Source organism: Nicotiana tabacum, chromosome 22, assembly GCF_000715075.1.
Source record: "Nicotiana tabacum cultivar K326 chromosome 22, ASM71507v2, whole genome shotgun sequence".
NCBI classification, from domain to species: Eukaryota; Viridiplantae; Streptophyta; class Magnoliopsida; order Solanales; family Solanaceae; genus Nicotiana; species Nicotiana tabacum.
In genome coordinates this window covers 13191852-13208849 of record NC_134101.1, presented here as the reverse complement: position 1 = coordinate 13208849, position 16998 = coordinate 13191852, and the positions used below count along the sequence as shown (strand labels likewise).

General features: G+C 34.2%; 2 protein-coding genes across 3 annotated transcripts; one reads left to right on the top strand and one right to left on the bottom strand.

Annotated features, from left to right (window-relative positions):
• Positions 1 to 6552: 6552 nt before the first annotated feature.
• On the top strand, positions 6553 to 8282 carry LOC107796629 (dof zinc finger protein DOF5.4-like). The gene has a single exon (XM_016619422.2). It carries the CDS (start codon positions 6789 to 6791, stop codon positions 7764 to 7766), a length of 978 nt encoding a protein of 325 aa, XP_016474908.1. The 5' UTR covers positions 6553 to 6788; the 3' UTR covers positions 7767 to 8282.
• Positions 8283 to 10350: 2068 nt separating this feature from the next.
• On the bottom strand, positions 10351 to 15246 carry LOC107796630 (D-aminoacyl-tRNA deacylase-like). 2 transcript variants are annotated; one of them, XM_016619423.2, is made up of 9 exons: positions 15017 to 15246; positions 14275 to 14455; positions 14016 to 14158; positions 12505 to 12568; positions 12245 to 12297; positions 11889 to 11944; positions 11467 to 11541; positions 10728 to 10913; positions 10351 to 10557 (listed from the first exon to the last, which is right to left on the bottom strand). In XM_016619423.2, the coding sequence occupies exons 1-9, from the start codon at positions 15218 to 15220 to the stop codon at positions 10470 to 10472; spliced, it is 1050 nt and encodes a 349-aa protein (XP_016474909.1). In that variant the 5' UTR covers positions 15221 to 15246; the 3' UTR covers positions 10351 to 10469. The 2 variants fall into 2 exon arrangements, with proteins under 2 accessions (XP_016474909.1, XP_016474910.1); XM_016619424.2 differs by having other exon boundaries at positions 14275 to 14460; positions 15017 to 15223.
• Between the last annotated feature and the right edge of the window lie 1752 nt (positions 15247 to 16998).

Below are 16998 nucleotides of genomic sequence, written 5' to 3'. Positions count from 1 at the left end.
TTATCTTAAGATTGAAATAAAAAAATTACCTTACAGTTAATTTATATAGTTTCTACAACATTAAACTCTAAATTGATTAGTTATCCCTCAAAAAATTAAGATGCAATGTAAACTTCCAAAATTTTCTATGTTGTTATAAAATATAACTCAAAGTAACAATATGAAACAAGGAAAAACAAGCTAAGAGATATAGAGAGAAAGAGAGGAGAGATTCTTATTTCTTCTTTAATTGTGTGTATTTTCCTATATATTACAAGAACTTTATATAGGCATGAAAAGTGAAGAAAAATATGTCATTGAATATGTCATTAAGCATAAAAATATGTCATTGAATATGTTATTAAGCATTTGAGAAGATCATGGACGAAGAGTAGACATCCACCATAATTTGATTTTTCTTATAACACTCCCCCTTGGATGTCCATAGATAATGTGCCTCGTTAAAACCTTATTAGGAAAAATCCCTATGGAAAAAAAATCTTTGTGAAGGAAAAGAGTACACATGTTTAGAAATACGCTTTTTGGTTGCCTCGTTAAAAACCTTGCAAGAAAAATCCAGTGGGACAAAACCTTGTAAGAAAAAAAGAGTACAACGCGTATTAACTCCCCCTGATGAGAGCATCAATTCACATCCTTGAGCCTTCGCATCCCAATCTTGTACACTAGTTTCTTGAAGGTTGACATCGATAGAGATTTGGTGAACAAATCAGCCATATTATCACTTGAACGGATCTGTTGCACATTGATATCACCATTCTTTTGAAGATCATGTGTGAAAAATAACTTTGGTAAAATGTGCTTTGTCCTATCCCCTTTATGAATCCTCCCTTCAACTGGGCTATGCATGCTGCATTGTCTTCATACAAAATTATGGGTAGTTTGTCACACTTCAAACCACATTTGTATCGAATAAGGTGTATTATAGACCTCAATCATACACATTCTCGACTTGCTTCATGAATAGCAATTATGTCAACATGATTAGATGAATTAGTCACGATTGATTGTTTAGTCGATCGCCAAGATATGGCAGTGCCTCCATATGTAAACACATAGCCCGTTTGAGATCGAGCCTTGTTGTGGGTCATATAAATACCCAGCATCGGCATAACCAACAAGATCAGGACTGCAATCATTGCCATAAAATAATCTCATATCAGTAGTCCCTTTTAGATACCGCAATATGTGTTTGATTCCATTCCAATGTTTCCTTGTAGGAGCAGAGCTATATCTTGTTAAGACATTAACTGAAAAAGTTATGTCAGACCTTGTAATGTTATAAAGATACATTAGTGCACCAATTGCACTAAGATATGGTACTTCAGGACTAAGAAGCCCTTCATTATTTTCATGAGGTCGGAATGGATGTGCTTTATCCATATAAAATCGCTTTAAAATTATTTTAATGTATGCTGATTGATGGACAAAAATTATATCTTTCATACACTCAATTTGTAGACCAAGACAAAATTTTATCTTTACAAGATCTTTCATTTTAAATTATTTCTTTAAATAGTCTACTGCTTTAAGAAGCTCTACTGCTTTAGGAAGCTCCCTGGGAGTTCCAATGATATTTAAATCATCAACATACACAGTGATTATAACAAATTTAGATCCAGGTCTTTTTATAAAGACACAAGGACAAATTGAATAATTCTTGTACCCTTCTTTCAACAGGTACTCACTCAAGCAATTATATCACATGCGTCCTGATTGTTTCAATCCGTATAAGAATTTTTGAAGCTTTATTTAATAAATTTCTTGAAAACCTTAATATGCTTCAGAACAATTTAAATCCTTCAATAATTTTCATTATACGCATATCACGTTTTTCTTGTATTGCCAGATTAAAACATGAAATGGCGACATCCACCACAGGAGAATATGTCTCTATATAATCAATGCCAAGATATTTAAAAATCTTTATGTGACACAAGTCGTCTTTATGTCTATTGACTTGACCTTTTTTTTTCACACAAGAACACATTTATACCTCCACTGACTTTATACTTTCAGGTGTTGGGACTATCTGTCCAACTTCATATTTTTCAAGTGAAATCAATTTTCATTGCGTATTTTTCATTTGGCCAATCATTTATCTGTCCAAATTTTATGACAGATTTGAGCTCAAGATCTTCGTCAATATTAATAATATTGAGCGCTATATTATATTAACAATATCGTCGACGATCATTTTATATCGGTTCTATTATTACCCAATAAAAGACATAACTTATTGAGATCTCTTTATCTTATTATTTTCAGGTACCTGAGCCTCTCCCATGAGGTCTTATAAAGTGTTATGTCGTGGTGCTCTTCTAGAGCACTTGCCTCCTTATTATGACCATCTTGAACATTTGCTCCCTCTCCTTCTTCAAGGAGTTTTATCTTTGGAACCGATTAGTCTATTATGCTTTATGCATGCCATAGACTCTATTCATTATGAACTTTATTTTATTTGGAGCATTAGCAGCTGAATATGACATTTAGTTTTGGGTCAGCAAATACGCCTGAAAATATTTTTTAAATGAATTAACACTTGAACTTCAAGTTCACATATTCTCTTACGAGGATCTCGATGTACTCATAATAATTCATTACATGCATTACTGTTTCAACTGCCCATTTTCTCCCTATATTGTTGGAATCACCAACACATATCCCTAGCCTTATTTGGGGATCCATCTTTGTGCATTGTGGTGGAATAATTAAATCATATAGCACATTCATATTTCTAGATGGAAATTATTTGGTTCCTGACCCTGAACCGATTGTGATAGGGAGAACTTATCATAACTTGGCTAGATGCGTACAAGTGTTGTTGTATATTAAATAATACATAACATACCAAATTTTATTTTGGCAATTTTGTTCTCATAACCAATGGTTTAGATATAATTGGAGGCATACAATTTCTGCTAAACCAACTTGGATTTAAACCAGTATTATCAAGATAAATCATCATAATTTATATTTTGGAACTGTGCTCTAATAATTTAAGCAATCAATCTTGCAAAAGCCAAACTGCAAGTTGATAACAAATACACATGTGACCATAGAATAGATGCATCTATTAAAATAATATAATAGTAAACGGTCCACATGAAAGGTGATTGGGCCCATATATTTATCACATTTTATTCGTTCCACAAATTAAGAAATTCAATCCCAACCTTAACTGGTATATCATGAGAATAAGCAGCACAAGAGAATTCTTGAAGAATCTTATATTTCTTCAATATATGCCAATGTAATTCTCAATTAATTTTTTCGCATCATAATTGAACTGAGATAGTCAACCGGTCATGCCAACTAATATTTATTTCAGTAAACCTCTAGTTTACTTGTGGCTTGTGATTGCATCATCATGCTTATACTTGTGTAGTACAAATAGAAGAAAAGTCAGGTAACCTTTTATATTTACCCCGTATGATTATAGTAATATAAAGATATTTAATCTTCTTTTCATTTATAGTCTCAATATGCCAACCACTTTGGCTAATATATTTGTAAATCAAAATATTTCTTTTGAGACTTACTACAGTATTAATGTCATGAACAATTTCATTCATCTGGGTAGTAACAAATTAGTTCTTTGAGAGCACTTAACTGTTTTTGTACTACAACATTTTTTGTCACACCATCCATATAATGAATGTCTCCTTCACAAAGAGAATCATATTATAATAATTGTCATGTTCAAAATCATCATAAGTAAAATAATTTCTTGCTTTAATTTTGCTTTTAATAACTTTCATAAGGCATGACAAATTTTTTTTGGCGTATCACATGTATGCGACCAATGATATATTCATGTAACTACACAATAATATTCATTATCTTTCTTTGTCTCAAACCTCCCTTAGAGGTGAGTTGTAGTATTTATCCAACCATGCACAAGTACATTATTATGTATAATCTTTATCACATATATATTTTCACATTTACTTTCAGGAATGAGTATGCAATCTCAATATTTATCACAAGTCACATTATTTTCAAAGAATTTCTCCCTTTTTATAATTACCGTAGTGATAACTATTATTATTTTGGCCTTTCGCACGCCTACATTCATTGATCAACCACTTGTCTTTATTTAGACTTATCATGCACTGCTATCACATTCACTTCAAGAATGGAGCAAATCAAGTGGGACAAGCTTCATACTTTTTCATGAAAATTATATTATTTTTTCTTTAGTTATTATTATTATCAATATGGTGCATTATGACTCAAACCCAATGCCTTATTTTAGACTTATGGCGATTGAATTTAATTTGCATATGCGAACTTTCATTAGCTGAACCCAATCAAATAAAAAGTATCAAGCAAATATAGAAAAATACATAATCAATTAAAATCTACGTGTCCTTTGTGATAATTATCCCACTTTAAGATGGAAGAAATATGTGATAAAATAGAAAGAAAAAATACGTGCTCTCTCAAAAGTCTTCACTTCATATTTCTTAATATTAACACATAGGAACATAATACTTGTTATAGAAAAAATATTTATCGTTCTTTACACCAAAAATCCTTACATGATTTGATGAACTTTCAAGAAAATTTTTTCCGTAAAGCAAGTTTGTTCATGTATGGAAACATAAATAGCAAAGTGTAAAGAAATTTGAAAACTAATTAGAAAAGGCTAATCGTGATGACCGAATATATGCTGGCGTTGTACACCTTATACCGTCATCGTTCTTACCATATTATTAACATTAAATGACGCTACCCGCACTGGCCGCATCATAACAACTCAGTTGGCTAGAACTTCGTGCTGATAACGTATTATAAAATATAACTCAAAGTAACAATATGGAATAAGAAAAAACAAGCTAAGAGATATAAAGAGAAAGAGAGGAGAGATTCTTATTTCTTCTTCAATTGTGTGTATTTTCCTATCTATTACAAGAACTTTATATAGGCATGAAAAGTGAAGAAAAATATGTCATTAAATATGTCATTAAGCATAGAAATATGTCATTAGGCATTTGAGAAGATCATGGACGAAGAGTAGACATCCATCATAATTTAATTTTTCTTATAACATATGTAACAATATATCTTTATATTCTTTAATATTTAAATAATTTTAAATATTTCTTAGAATTTGAATATATTTTATTTGATTTTGTCTAAATTTCCCCTGGTAAATAGTCTATAGTCTTTGATGTTAGAAAGTATCAAACATAGAAAATGACGGTCCATATAAACAAAATTAGCACACAAGTAAATTTAAAATTAAATAAATAATATTAAAATAGTAGTACAGTGAAACAAATGTTGAATAAATAAAGAATGTTAAATATGATTTGTTAAGGTAATACCGAGAGAAGAAACGATTAGTTTGGCTTGGCACGTGTAGGCTAGGGAGCTACTAGATAGGAAAGAGTGTGATGATGAATAATGACTTAAGCTAGGGATAATTTAGCCACAGGGCTGAAATATTTATATATAAGCTACAATATGATTCCTTTTTGACCAGTTATATTACTCTATTTGAACTGAAATGACCAAACTGTCCTTTAGTTCTTAAGCAACCACGTTGACCTGCTGCTTGCTTATTCCCTCTTATAAGATAGTAAAAATACTTGTATTTTGATAAGATGTCAAGATATTGTTTCTAAATGTAAATAAAACAAAATTGTTGAATTAAAAAGCATGTCAATTTTCTGTGTCAATATAGTTGGTTTTCGTAAACAAACACTACTAGAAAAACAAAAATTACCAATAGATAAATTTTGTAATTAAATAGAATAATTCATCGCTAATCTCATTTAGCGAAGAAATAACAATAAATTATTAATAAAAATTGTTAGCTATTTTGTTTTTCCTTTTTGTGGTGAAAGGAACATAGCATCAAAGAAACCTCAAGGACTAAATACTAATTACTCGTTTGCAGCTTGACCTTAGATTTTGGGTATATTTTTTCAAAAAAGAAATTTGAAAACACTGTTTGTTCATGAAATATGAGTTTTTTTTTTAAAAAAAAAATTCAATTTTATTTTAACTTCCCAAAAACTAATTTATAGTAGCAGTTATTGAATAATTTTTTTTCTTCCGCTTAAGAAACTTCAAGTTTTCTTCCAAATAAAATGTAAGCTCACACACAACTTTAACTTCTAAAAATAAATTTTTAATACAAATGAAATGCTAGCTAATAATGGGTAAGAATTGTGAAAACAGTTGCCGCCAGTAATCCATAAACAAAGCGGAGTTAACAACAACGTGGCAAGTTGTGGATCGGTTGTAGGCTTGTAGCTGACACCAAGCTACCCACTACAGAAATATCGTATTGGCCGACAACTTGACACCCTACGATTCGTAGTCGTTAATAATCAACTCACTGTCCACCGTCCACGTGTCCCTATCTTCTACATAACACAAAACATCCCATTTTCACGGACCGTACGGTCACATCACGGTCGAACCATGTCGACCCCCACTCACTCAACCATCGTCGTAACAACAAAGCAACACAAACAAAATGGACTCCACATTTTCCGTAGAGTCAGAGTAGTAATTTAACAGTGCACTAGGGACATTTATGTCTTTTCAACTTCTTCCCTGTTTTTAATCATAAAAACATTAAAATATAAGTTAACACTAGTTTTGGAAGATATGCAAAGGATATTTGTCAGATAAATCTCTCTGCTTTAAAAAAGGCAGCTATACTCAGAGTAGCAGCTTTTAAAGTCGGCAAATGTGAAATCTCGCCGGAAATTTTACCGGAAAAACGCCAATATAAATTGCTACATTCATTTTTGACAGTATTTGTTTGAGAAATGCAAGATATACATCCGATCGGCGCCGGTGGAGGACGGTTTTTTGGTGGTGGAGGAGACAGGAGGCTAAGGCCTAGCCATCACCAAAACCAGCAAGTTTTGAAGTGTCCACGTTGCGATTCTCCAAACACCAAATTCTGTTACTATAATAACTACAATCTCTCTCAGCCGAGACACTTCTGCAAGAGTTGCCGGAGGTACTGGACTAAAGGCGGCGTCCTCCGTAACGTCCCCGTCGGCGGTGGCTGCCGGAAAAGCAAGCGTTCCAAGCCCAAGTCCAGTACTCTTCCTTCCAACGCTGCTGCCGAAGCTGCCGACGCCGCTTCGGAGGAACGTAAGTCAAACTCTAATTCTAGCAGTGAAAGTTCCAGCCTTACTGCAACCACACCCGCCGCGGCCGCGGCGAATACCACCGGTTCTGCCACCGCGGAGGTTGTGTCGGCAGCTTCTTCCAACTCAGCTTCAACTTTTCTTAACTTTCACGAATCCAACTTCTTCCTACCTAATAGTACGAACCAAAGCTTTGATCATCAGCCATTAATGGACCATTCTGCCGATGGCCAGATTTTCCAGGACATTGGGAACTTTACGAACTTTATGACGTCATCTACCGATCCTTCGGCAGTAGGGTTTAACATGATAGAAATTCCGTCGTACCGGTTGCCGGAAAACCAGAACTCAAATGAGCAGTGGAATCAACCGTCGAAGATGGTGGGAACAGATCAGCCGGTTAGTGACTTGAAGATGGAACAAATGGATACAAGTTTCATGAATCAAACGGGTCGGATCGAATTTGGGTTACAGCAGAACAAGGTAAACAACAGTGAGATCGCTCCACTGGATTGGCAAACTGGAGGTGGTGGTGGAGATGGAGAGCATGGGCTGTATGATTTAACGGGAACCGTTGATCAATCTTACTGGAGCCAAACACAGTGGGGTGAAAACGTGAAGGGGTGTATTGAAGAGGCAATTAAGTAAATAAAATGTTCGTTCAATTGCTTAGACTAATGCATAATCATTTTTAATGAATATCTTGGAATTTGGAATGGGAATGTAGTTGAAGAAGCTTTGTTGTTGGATTTAGACAATAAGATAGAATATTAGGGAAATGTACGGACAGCAGAGATTTAGGGTGCCGGGAAGTAAATGAGCAATGGAGTTGCGGGAAAGCCATGTGGTCGGCTGGTGAAGAGGGGGGACCGCCATTGGAGAAAGGGTCGAAAGTCCCTAGCTCGATTATGGTTGTAACGTGGCATGATATGTGCAAGTGGGAGTACGTGTGGTGATGTGATTGGACGTACAAGTGGGCCATCTAGGTCGGTTTGTCCTGTAGTTTGCAGTATTTCTCTCTCTAGAACTGACAAGCGTAGGGGGAAAGACTGCCAGAGGAAGTATCTTATTACTGTTTGATTTTGTGATTTAAAGGTTTTTGAAAGGGCAAATTCTACTTTATACATATTTATTCATATATTAAAAATTATGATATTATTAATGTTATATAGTTTGCTATGTATGGAAATAGTACTAAATAAGGCATATAATTAATATAAATAGTAGTAGTTATATACAGGTTGAAAATACTATCAAACAAGAATTAATAATATCAAAATTAATATATGTATTATTTTCCCTAATACATCCTACCAAACGACCCTTTAGAGTTTATGTGAACCTATTTTCATTTTGTTCCGTTCCAAAAAAAATGACCTCTTTATAAATTTAGAAACAATTTAGCTTAAACTTACAATTTTACCTTTAATGAGAAACTTTTATAACCACACAAATACTTTGTGTCCCTTTTTGATTCGTTTAGGGCCACAAATTTCAAAAGTCTTCATTTTTCCTTAAACTTCGTGTCCAGTCAAATAGGTTCACATAAATTGAAACGGAATGAGTAGCATGTTTGGCCAAGCTTAAAAAGTGCGATTTTTTCAAAGTTGAAGTGTTAGGCTAAGAGTTTAGGAAAAAAAATAATTTTGAGTAGAAACAGAAATAGTTTTGAAAAAGCATAAAAATGTAGCTTTTCCCCAAAAGCATTTGTCTGAAAAGCACTCTTGAGAAAATATTAACTGCTGCTCAAAAGTGATTTTCAACTTAATTAGTCAAACACAAATAGCTTATCACTAAAAGAAAAATACTTTCGAAAAAAAATATATTCCCAAAATAAGCTGTTTTTAGAAACTTTGCCGAGCGGGCTATGAAATAACCTGATTTAGAACCAAACTACCCTTGCAGGTTCAATCAAATTTTGTATAGTACTACTCCCTCTGCTTTAATTTATGTGAATTTATTTGATTGGACACTGAGTTTAAAAAAATAGAGAAGACTTCTGAACTTATGTAAAATGAGGCACATATATTTTGTGTGGTTATAAATTATTATATAAAGATAAATTATTTTTAAATAAGAAAAGATGTTATTCTTTTTGAAACGGACTAAAAAAATAATAATTTAAAGACAAATCGAAACGGATGGAGTATAATTTAACATAATATTTACCTTAGAAAAACAAAGGAAATGGAGTAGTGGCGACTGGGTAGAGGGTTGATGTGAAATGATGTAAGTGAGATGACATGTGATGTGACACATATATATATATATGGTGGGGACCGGCGAAGCTATTATAAGGAGGTGGTTACTACTTACTTGGGCGGGGTTTAAAATTAAGGGCGGGGTCCACCTAAACATATGGGGGGTATTATGTCACATGCATGTGCATAAGTGGTCTTCAGTCATACTCATGCATTTGTTGTGTCCCTTCCCTGACTCTGCCTCTGTACTGTACTTCTCCATTAAGCCCACACAAATCCTCCATTTTCTTCTTTTGCTTATTATATACTCCTATTTGGAAGTTGATAAGTTCGTTTAAAGATATCAATATTGTATATATAACAATGTATTATGAGAAAATATTTAAATATATCTTTAGTTATACTTTGGGTCCAAATATATCACGGTTGTACTACTATTTGTCCAATGTGGACATCCTATTCTACGTGGCACTAATATTTGATGAGGTGAATGACACATGGCATTCCATCTCAGCGCCCCTAATCCATATATAAAAGACTAAAATTTGAAATACAATATTTTTTATGGTAGCGGTAATGGTGGCAATAGTGGTGGAGGGGAAGAAAATTTTAATGGTGGAAAAAAAATTGAAGGGAGGGGTAAAATGGTTTAGGGGCGCTGAGGTGTCAAGCCATGTGACATCCACCTCATCAAATGTCAGTGCCACGTAGGATTGGATATCCATTTTGGACAAACTTAACGGAAAATGAGTATATTTGAACCAATAGCATAACGACAGGGGTATATATGAACCCAACGTATAACGAGTGGTACATTTAAACCTTTTCTGATAATACATGGGTAAATTCGACCCTTTTCCGATATTTCTAAAGCATGGAATATGCTAGCTCCTAATCTAACTAAATTTTCTATTCTTGTTTTACATATGGTTACGCGAGATTCTTTTTTCTATGTTGGGTTGTACATGATGCCATAATGTGCTATGAACATTTCATACAAATTATGAAGTAATATGAAGAAGCTGCTCACGAAAGAAGAGAAAAAACAAGAAACTTTTAAATTGACAGTTAATGAAGTCTTCCAAGTTCCAATCACATGGAGTACTTAAAAGATAAAAAAGAAAATTGTAAAATAATCAGCCAAAAAGAATCAGTAGAAATCACTCGGTTTTCCAACTTTAATGTTCTGCTCTGCTAAAAATCCGACTATAGCATTCTTTTGCCAACCTTTGAAACTCCTGAATCCACAGACAAAGAGCTATGATCAGTAATTCAGTAGTTGTTGAAAGGTATAACTAAGGCATATGCATACCAGTTGGAGAGAACAAATGTTCTTCACTACTGATAAAAGTATAGATTTTGTGGTCCAGTTTGATTGCATTATTTTCTCAATCGAAAGAGAACTTACTTGTTATCGATATGCACTAGTACTTCTCCTTGAGGAAAAGCTGCTCTAGTAGTGTCAAAAGCAACTCTAATTGCTTGTCTCCAGGTTCCACCCACCTCCAAATTGGCCTGGGCTTTGGACGGACCAGGGTCTTCCATCGGTAGCGAATATCCAGCAAGGAGGTGTCCAACCCAAACTCCATCTTTCCTGCATCATTCACATAATCACAGTGATAATATGAATACTGAACAGAAATAAACTAAGCTATGAGTCTTCACTAGAACCCAATCAATAAAAGAAAATGATTCGTTCTGCATTTCAACGGTTGCTGCAAACAGTTCAAGGAGAAGCCTCAGCTTATAGCAGCTAAAACGAAATCTTCCTCCTTTTTACCCAGGATGGCAAGATTGGTTTTCTTTTTAAAAAAAAAAATATATAGGGATTAGGAGGCCAAGGAACACAAGCAATTTCAAGTTTTCAACTTAAGCTGCTGTTTACTATACTTATGCTGAATATATAAAGCAGAATAGATTTCTTTAACATTTAGTTGAACTGTCATATTAGTAACATGCAATGTAATGTTCCTCGTAGAATCATCCAACTTTAGTAATATAGATGAAACCAAAGATTTGGATGGTAGTAATCAAAGACCATATGAATGAACTACTTCCTTCGTGCATTGATTAGAATTCTCAACCAGAGGGCCTGTTTATTTGCTAATTAATTTTCAATAACTGTTTCAGGTGACAGAGGAACTCACCGAACAATATCCATATGCCGTGGTACGTAATGTCCCCCACCAATTCCTAGGAGGATTTTTTGCTGACTACCATTTCTGCATTTCATTGAAAGTAAATATTAACGATTGGCGAAAGGTCAAAAATAACAATTTATTTTTCTCTGAAGGATCATATTTCTTCTTTCTTTTTTTCCCCTGATGAAGAAATGACAATTTCTTTCAGAGGTTATGTCCTTTCGGGCCTAAAATTATTCTAGCCATGAGATCATATTGCACTCCGAAACAAGAAATGCAGATGAAAGCTACACAAGTTTTTATGTAGACAGGTGAACCTCTTAGCCTCAAAATCGTTCATGATGTCGGACTTTGTAAAGAAAAGCACGTGCAATGGTTGAAGCATAAATAGTCACAGTATAACCAAGATAAAACTATTTGGCCTGAACCTGTTCCAATCCCCCACTGCAGCTCCTCCGTTGAGCCCCAGTCCTTTCCAAACTAACTGCAAACACCACAATTGAGGAAAGGTTACAAAGATCCAAGAACGAGGGAAGAATTCTAACATTATTTTAGTAAAATGGGAATTAAAAATATTCCTCTGATTTTTTTTCTTTTTTCGCCAGTAAAAGCCTAATATTGTAGTAAATGATTAAATGCAGCACTGGAAGGACTCAATTGACCTTTCAGATACCAAATGCGTGATTACACATAAGACCACGGTTTGAGGTTTGCTTGCTCAGAAAAAAGATGAAAAACAAGATAAATAATGCAAAAGAGTTTGTGTAGTAAAAGGATACCCAACTAAGGCAATGGCTTGTGCGGCATCTTGTCTCTTCCAGTATTCCTCTGTGCTACCTACACAGTACACAATAAACAGCGATCAATTGATTAGATAGAAACATAGCCATTTATCCTTGCCCTTAGATGATGTATATCACTCTAACTACGAAAGAAAATACGCAAGTTTTGTTTTTCGATAAGCAGAAAAAACTCGATATTGTTATATTATTACAGAGGGTCAAATAAAATTTATGAAAGCATGACAGGTAAAAGAAAGTATACCAATCTCTACAAACATTGTGGGTGCATTAGTTAAAGGTCCATGATGTGTAGCTTCCAATGTGACCTACACCACGGAATAGATATACTATAAAGGTTCGCACATGGAGATGCTTACGCTACAAAGTAGATAAAATTAGAAAATATCAAAAGGATTGCACTTTGGTACTGAAATAAAAATCCACGCTGCAAGGAAAAGATCAATTCTAAGTTCAGATCCAGTATCGAAACATAATCGTTAAAAGCAGTATCAATGATCAGCAGTCAAATAAAGAAACTGTATATATTGATGATCTCTTTGCAATTGATAAAATTTCATGTTTTCAACTTCGTCCATCTTTTTTCATACTAATGTTTCTAATACTTAGTAGCCTTTTAAGACAATCCTTTTTGACGAGAGATAATCTCACAAAATATTTACATGAAAAAGTGTCACCTTTCGTCGCTATTACATTAGTTTTATATTACAAATATCAAAGTGTATAATTTTAGATGTATACTTATACTGCTAATATCAAATCTTACGAATAATCATTTTATTTGTTACTACATCTCCCTTTGCCCCATGTTTATTATCTCACTTCAGTGCTAAGTGGAGTCCAGAAGTACTAAGAATGGTCAACTACTTCATATCACTCGAAAAAGGGGAAACTGTGGTTTCCCATCAAGCAAACATGGAAGTTATCAACCCCATTAATTTTGCAATTCTATAAATGCCAGTCATGACAAAACAAACCCAGTAGTTAACAGAAGAGAACAAACAGTTTAACTAGGTTCCTCTTACCACAAACAGCACATTTAAAAGCAGTTTGTAGTAGAATAACCGCCAACTCTTGATCCGAAAATTAAACTAGAAACAGTCTACTCTCCAGGGAGAAGTTTCCAACCACAACAGCTATTTTTATCTCTTTTTTGAAATTCAGAAATAGTAAGCGATTCCATAAGGGATTTCTGAAGCAAGTTATTTATCTTATCATGTTATTATTAATCAAGGATTTCTTATATAGCTAGAATGACCCTCACAAATTGCGAATACTAATTTGTTAACAATTAATCGGATTGAGGATATGCCGCCGTCATTCGCTGGAACAGAAATATCTGTGATCGGAGTCACAATTTGTACTGGTTAAACAAATTGTTGGAACTAAGGTAATACACTCTCGCAGGGCCGTATATTCTTCGTGTTGATCAACGATGATTACACTATCAGGTACCCCTGTCATATATTTAATCCCACCCAGATATGTTTGCAATCGAGATAATTGTCTTTTCAACATAGTTGCATCTCTTTTTGGGAGGCGGTTCCCTGTTTTTTGTTCCATTCTCAAGTCCTTGAACTATTAAGATGAACATGTTCACAGGAAATTGATTCAGAGTGCAATAAAACAAATGAATCGACTGTACATACCCCAACACTGAGTCAAAACCAACCACGCAAAATTGCGAAGTTTCATATAAAAGAAATCTGTTATGAGCTTATTGAAGTAGAAAGCGCAGTTAAACAAGGATGCTACCTCGAATTCAGGAGTCAGATTCTGTGAGTCGGCAATAGATTTCAACAGTCTAAACCACGGCCCAATACGTGGATTAGGTGGTGCGGCCCAGGCAGGCTTCCCACCTACTGGTGGCTGCTCCCCTTCTTTTAGGTGAGGGACACCTAATTTTGTTCATTACAACACAAGAAACATAAACTCAATACTTCAACATTCTGGTAAAGGCAAGTCTGTCAAATCCAAAGAAAATAAACCATATACGCCTGTAACCAATTTCAACCTATGGGGTGAACGGTGAGTGCAGGACGGTTAGATGCAGCAGTGTGCTTGCTAAGAAAGATAACTTCATCAACGGCCTCGCCTGTGGCCTCTTCCCAGCGATTGTCCAAGTAGTCCTCTCTCACAATGCTTCTATCATGTTTCAATAACCTTACATCTTGATTCACAAAACTTGGCATATCCTAAGCTTATTCAATAACAAAAAGAAAAAGATCACAGCTTTATCAGTTCAAGCATGTGTTAAAACTCTCCTCCCACTTCATGTAGTTTTCTAGACCTGAAACCATACTCTTTAAATTTATAATACGTTTGAATTAGGGAAAGTAGGATATATATCTGCGCTTGAATTTCTACAATGGAAACAAAACAAAGATGAATTTACAATGCACCCCTTTATTATCACAAAGGGAAGCCCGGTGCATTAAGCTCCCGCCATGCGCGGTCAGACCACAAGGGTCAAGCGTACGCAGTCTTACCCTGCATTTCTGCAAGCTCGAACCCGTTAAGGTCACGTGACATCAACTTTACCAGTTACACCAATGTTTCCTGACACTTTATTATCACAACCACCAGTGTAAAATTAGTCAAACTATATATGCATATTCTGAGCATTGTAGAATTCATAGATCAAAAACCCCAGTAAGTTTAGATGATTAATTGTTCTTAAAAGGGGCTAATATTAATAAAAGGGAAAGAGGGGGGAAATGATAAGCAGTAAACAAGAAAGAGGTAGAATTAGAAACCTGAATAGGAGGACCAGGGTGCCAACAAGGCATGGCTAAAAGGGCGGAAGCAGGACCAATGGAAGCCGGGTCAATGGTGGTAGCCACTATTAGCGTCACCATTCTTTTGCAATGGTTTATTCTAAAACTTGAAGATGATATTCTATGCGGATGAAGGAAAATGCTGGTTCTTGACAGTAGACGCAAAAACCCAATCTTGGTCATCTCATTGCAAAGGTAAATTTTGTTCCAATTTATGTAATGGGTATGATTAACCATTAAATTTAAAATTTACTTTTTAAAACTTGTAAGTGACAATAATTATCTCATTAAATATGTTTTTCTTTTGAACAAACTAAAAAATATTATCATATAAATCAGAACGCAAGGAGTAAAAATTTAAAAAAAATATTCTAACCTAAATGGAGAAAAAATACTCATTTCGATTCAGTTTACGTGAACATTTTCACTTTTTCAAGACTCAAACTATGTAAATTTTAACCAATTTTTTGAAATGTATTCTTTTTTTTATTATATTTACATGAGAAAACTGCAATTTATAGTACTCCTCATATAGTTTTTGAATATCTAAATTTAATTTTAAATATTAAATTAATTTAATCTAATTAAGCCCACTAACTCATGCATTAAAAAAAATTAAATTAAATACATGTTAGAGACAAAAAGATGTTAAAAAAACATCTAAGGCAATGCCTTGTAATTTTATTATAGAATTGTAACCTAATTTTTTAATTCAAATTTAAAGACAAAAATATTGTAAAAAACATTCAAAACAATGCCTTGTAATTTTATTATAGCAATAAAAAATATGAAAACATCTTTCTTAGTCTTCCTCTCCCCCTATGGAATGAGCACAACAAGATGTTAATACCACCATTGAGAAGAAAAAGGAACTAATCAAGAAGTGCCAAAAATACAAGTTACATACTAATTTTTGTTCATACAAGTTACATGCTATCTCTTACAAATTTCATAAATCCTTCAAGGCTCGGAGGAAGTTCCGTTGGTGGTGGCGAAAAAGTAGCTTGTTCATTGCCGCTTCCATTATCGGACGAAGCAGCATCCTCAGCAAATTCAGCTAGCATTTCTTCATAAGTTTCGTCTACCTCTGGTTGTGATTCAGCAAGTCGAAAATTCTTCTTTCTGAATGGATCCAATCTCTCAAAAGTACTGATTTTCCAAGCTATTCCTCATAGACTATCTATGATCACCGATTTAAAGTATTGCTTGACTGAAGCACTCTCCGGTGCCACTGTTGAGGCTTGAATAGTTAAAATGTCTTAGGTCATCCTTGAAAGAACCGAAAAGTATCAAATGTGCCGTCGGGATTCACTTCCTTAAGTTGCTGCGACAAATAAACTTCAAGCTCATTTAGTTATGAAAAATCATTACTACTAGAACTAAAAGAACCCCTAAACCCCGTCCAAACACTAAGTCTTCTTACTCCCGCAGTTCTTTTAAAAGATTAAAAATCATCATCATCATCATCATCATCATCATCATCATCAGAAGAAGAAGAAGAAGAAGAAGAAGAAGAAGAAGAAGAAGAAGAAGAAGAAGAAGAAGGAGGAGGAGGAGGAGGAGGAGGAGGAGGAGTTGGAACATTTGGATTAGCATGATTTAATGCAATTTGATAAACATTAACATTTGTTCTAAATGAGGCTATTGCTTCCGGAAGTTTAGGCTCCTCATCATCTTCAAGTGCCAAACCCTTATAAACAGTTTCATATCAAAATTGAGGACATCCTAATTTCATACAAGGATTTAACAAATAAGCAATACCATAAATAGGGGGAATAGGAAAAAACTATTTTTTTAACTTGTTCTCATAGAATCAATACCAAGTTGATAAATTTCCTCACCTTGTGAAAAATGAGCAAACAAATTTGTAAGTTCTGCAATATAAACCAAACAATTAGAAATAACAGGATAATATTGCCCCGAAAATTCTTTTGTAACAATATGAAATTTTTCTAAAAATT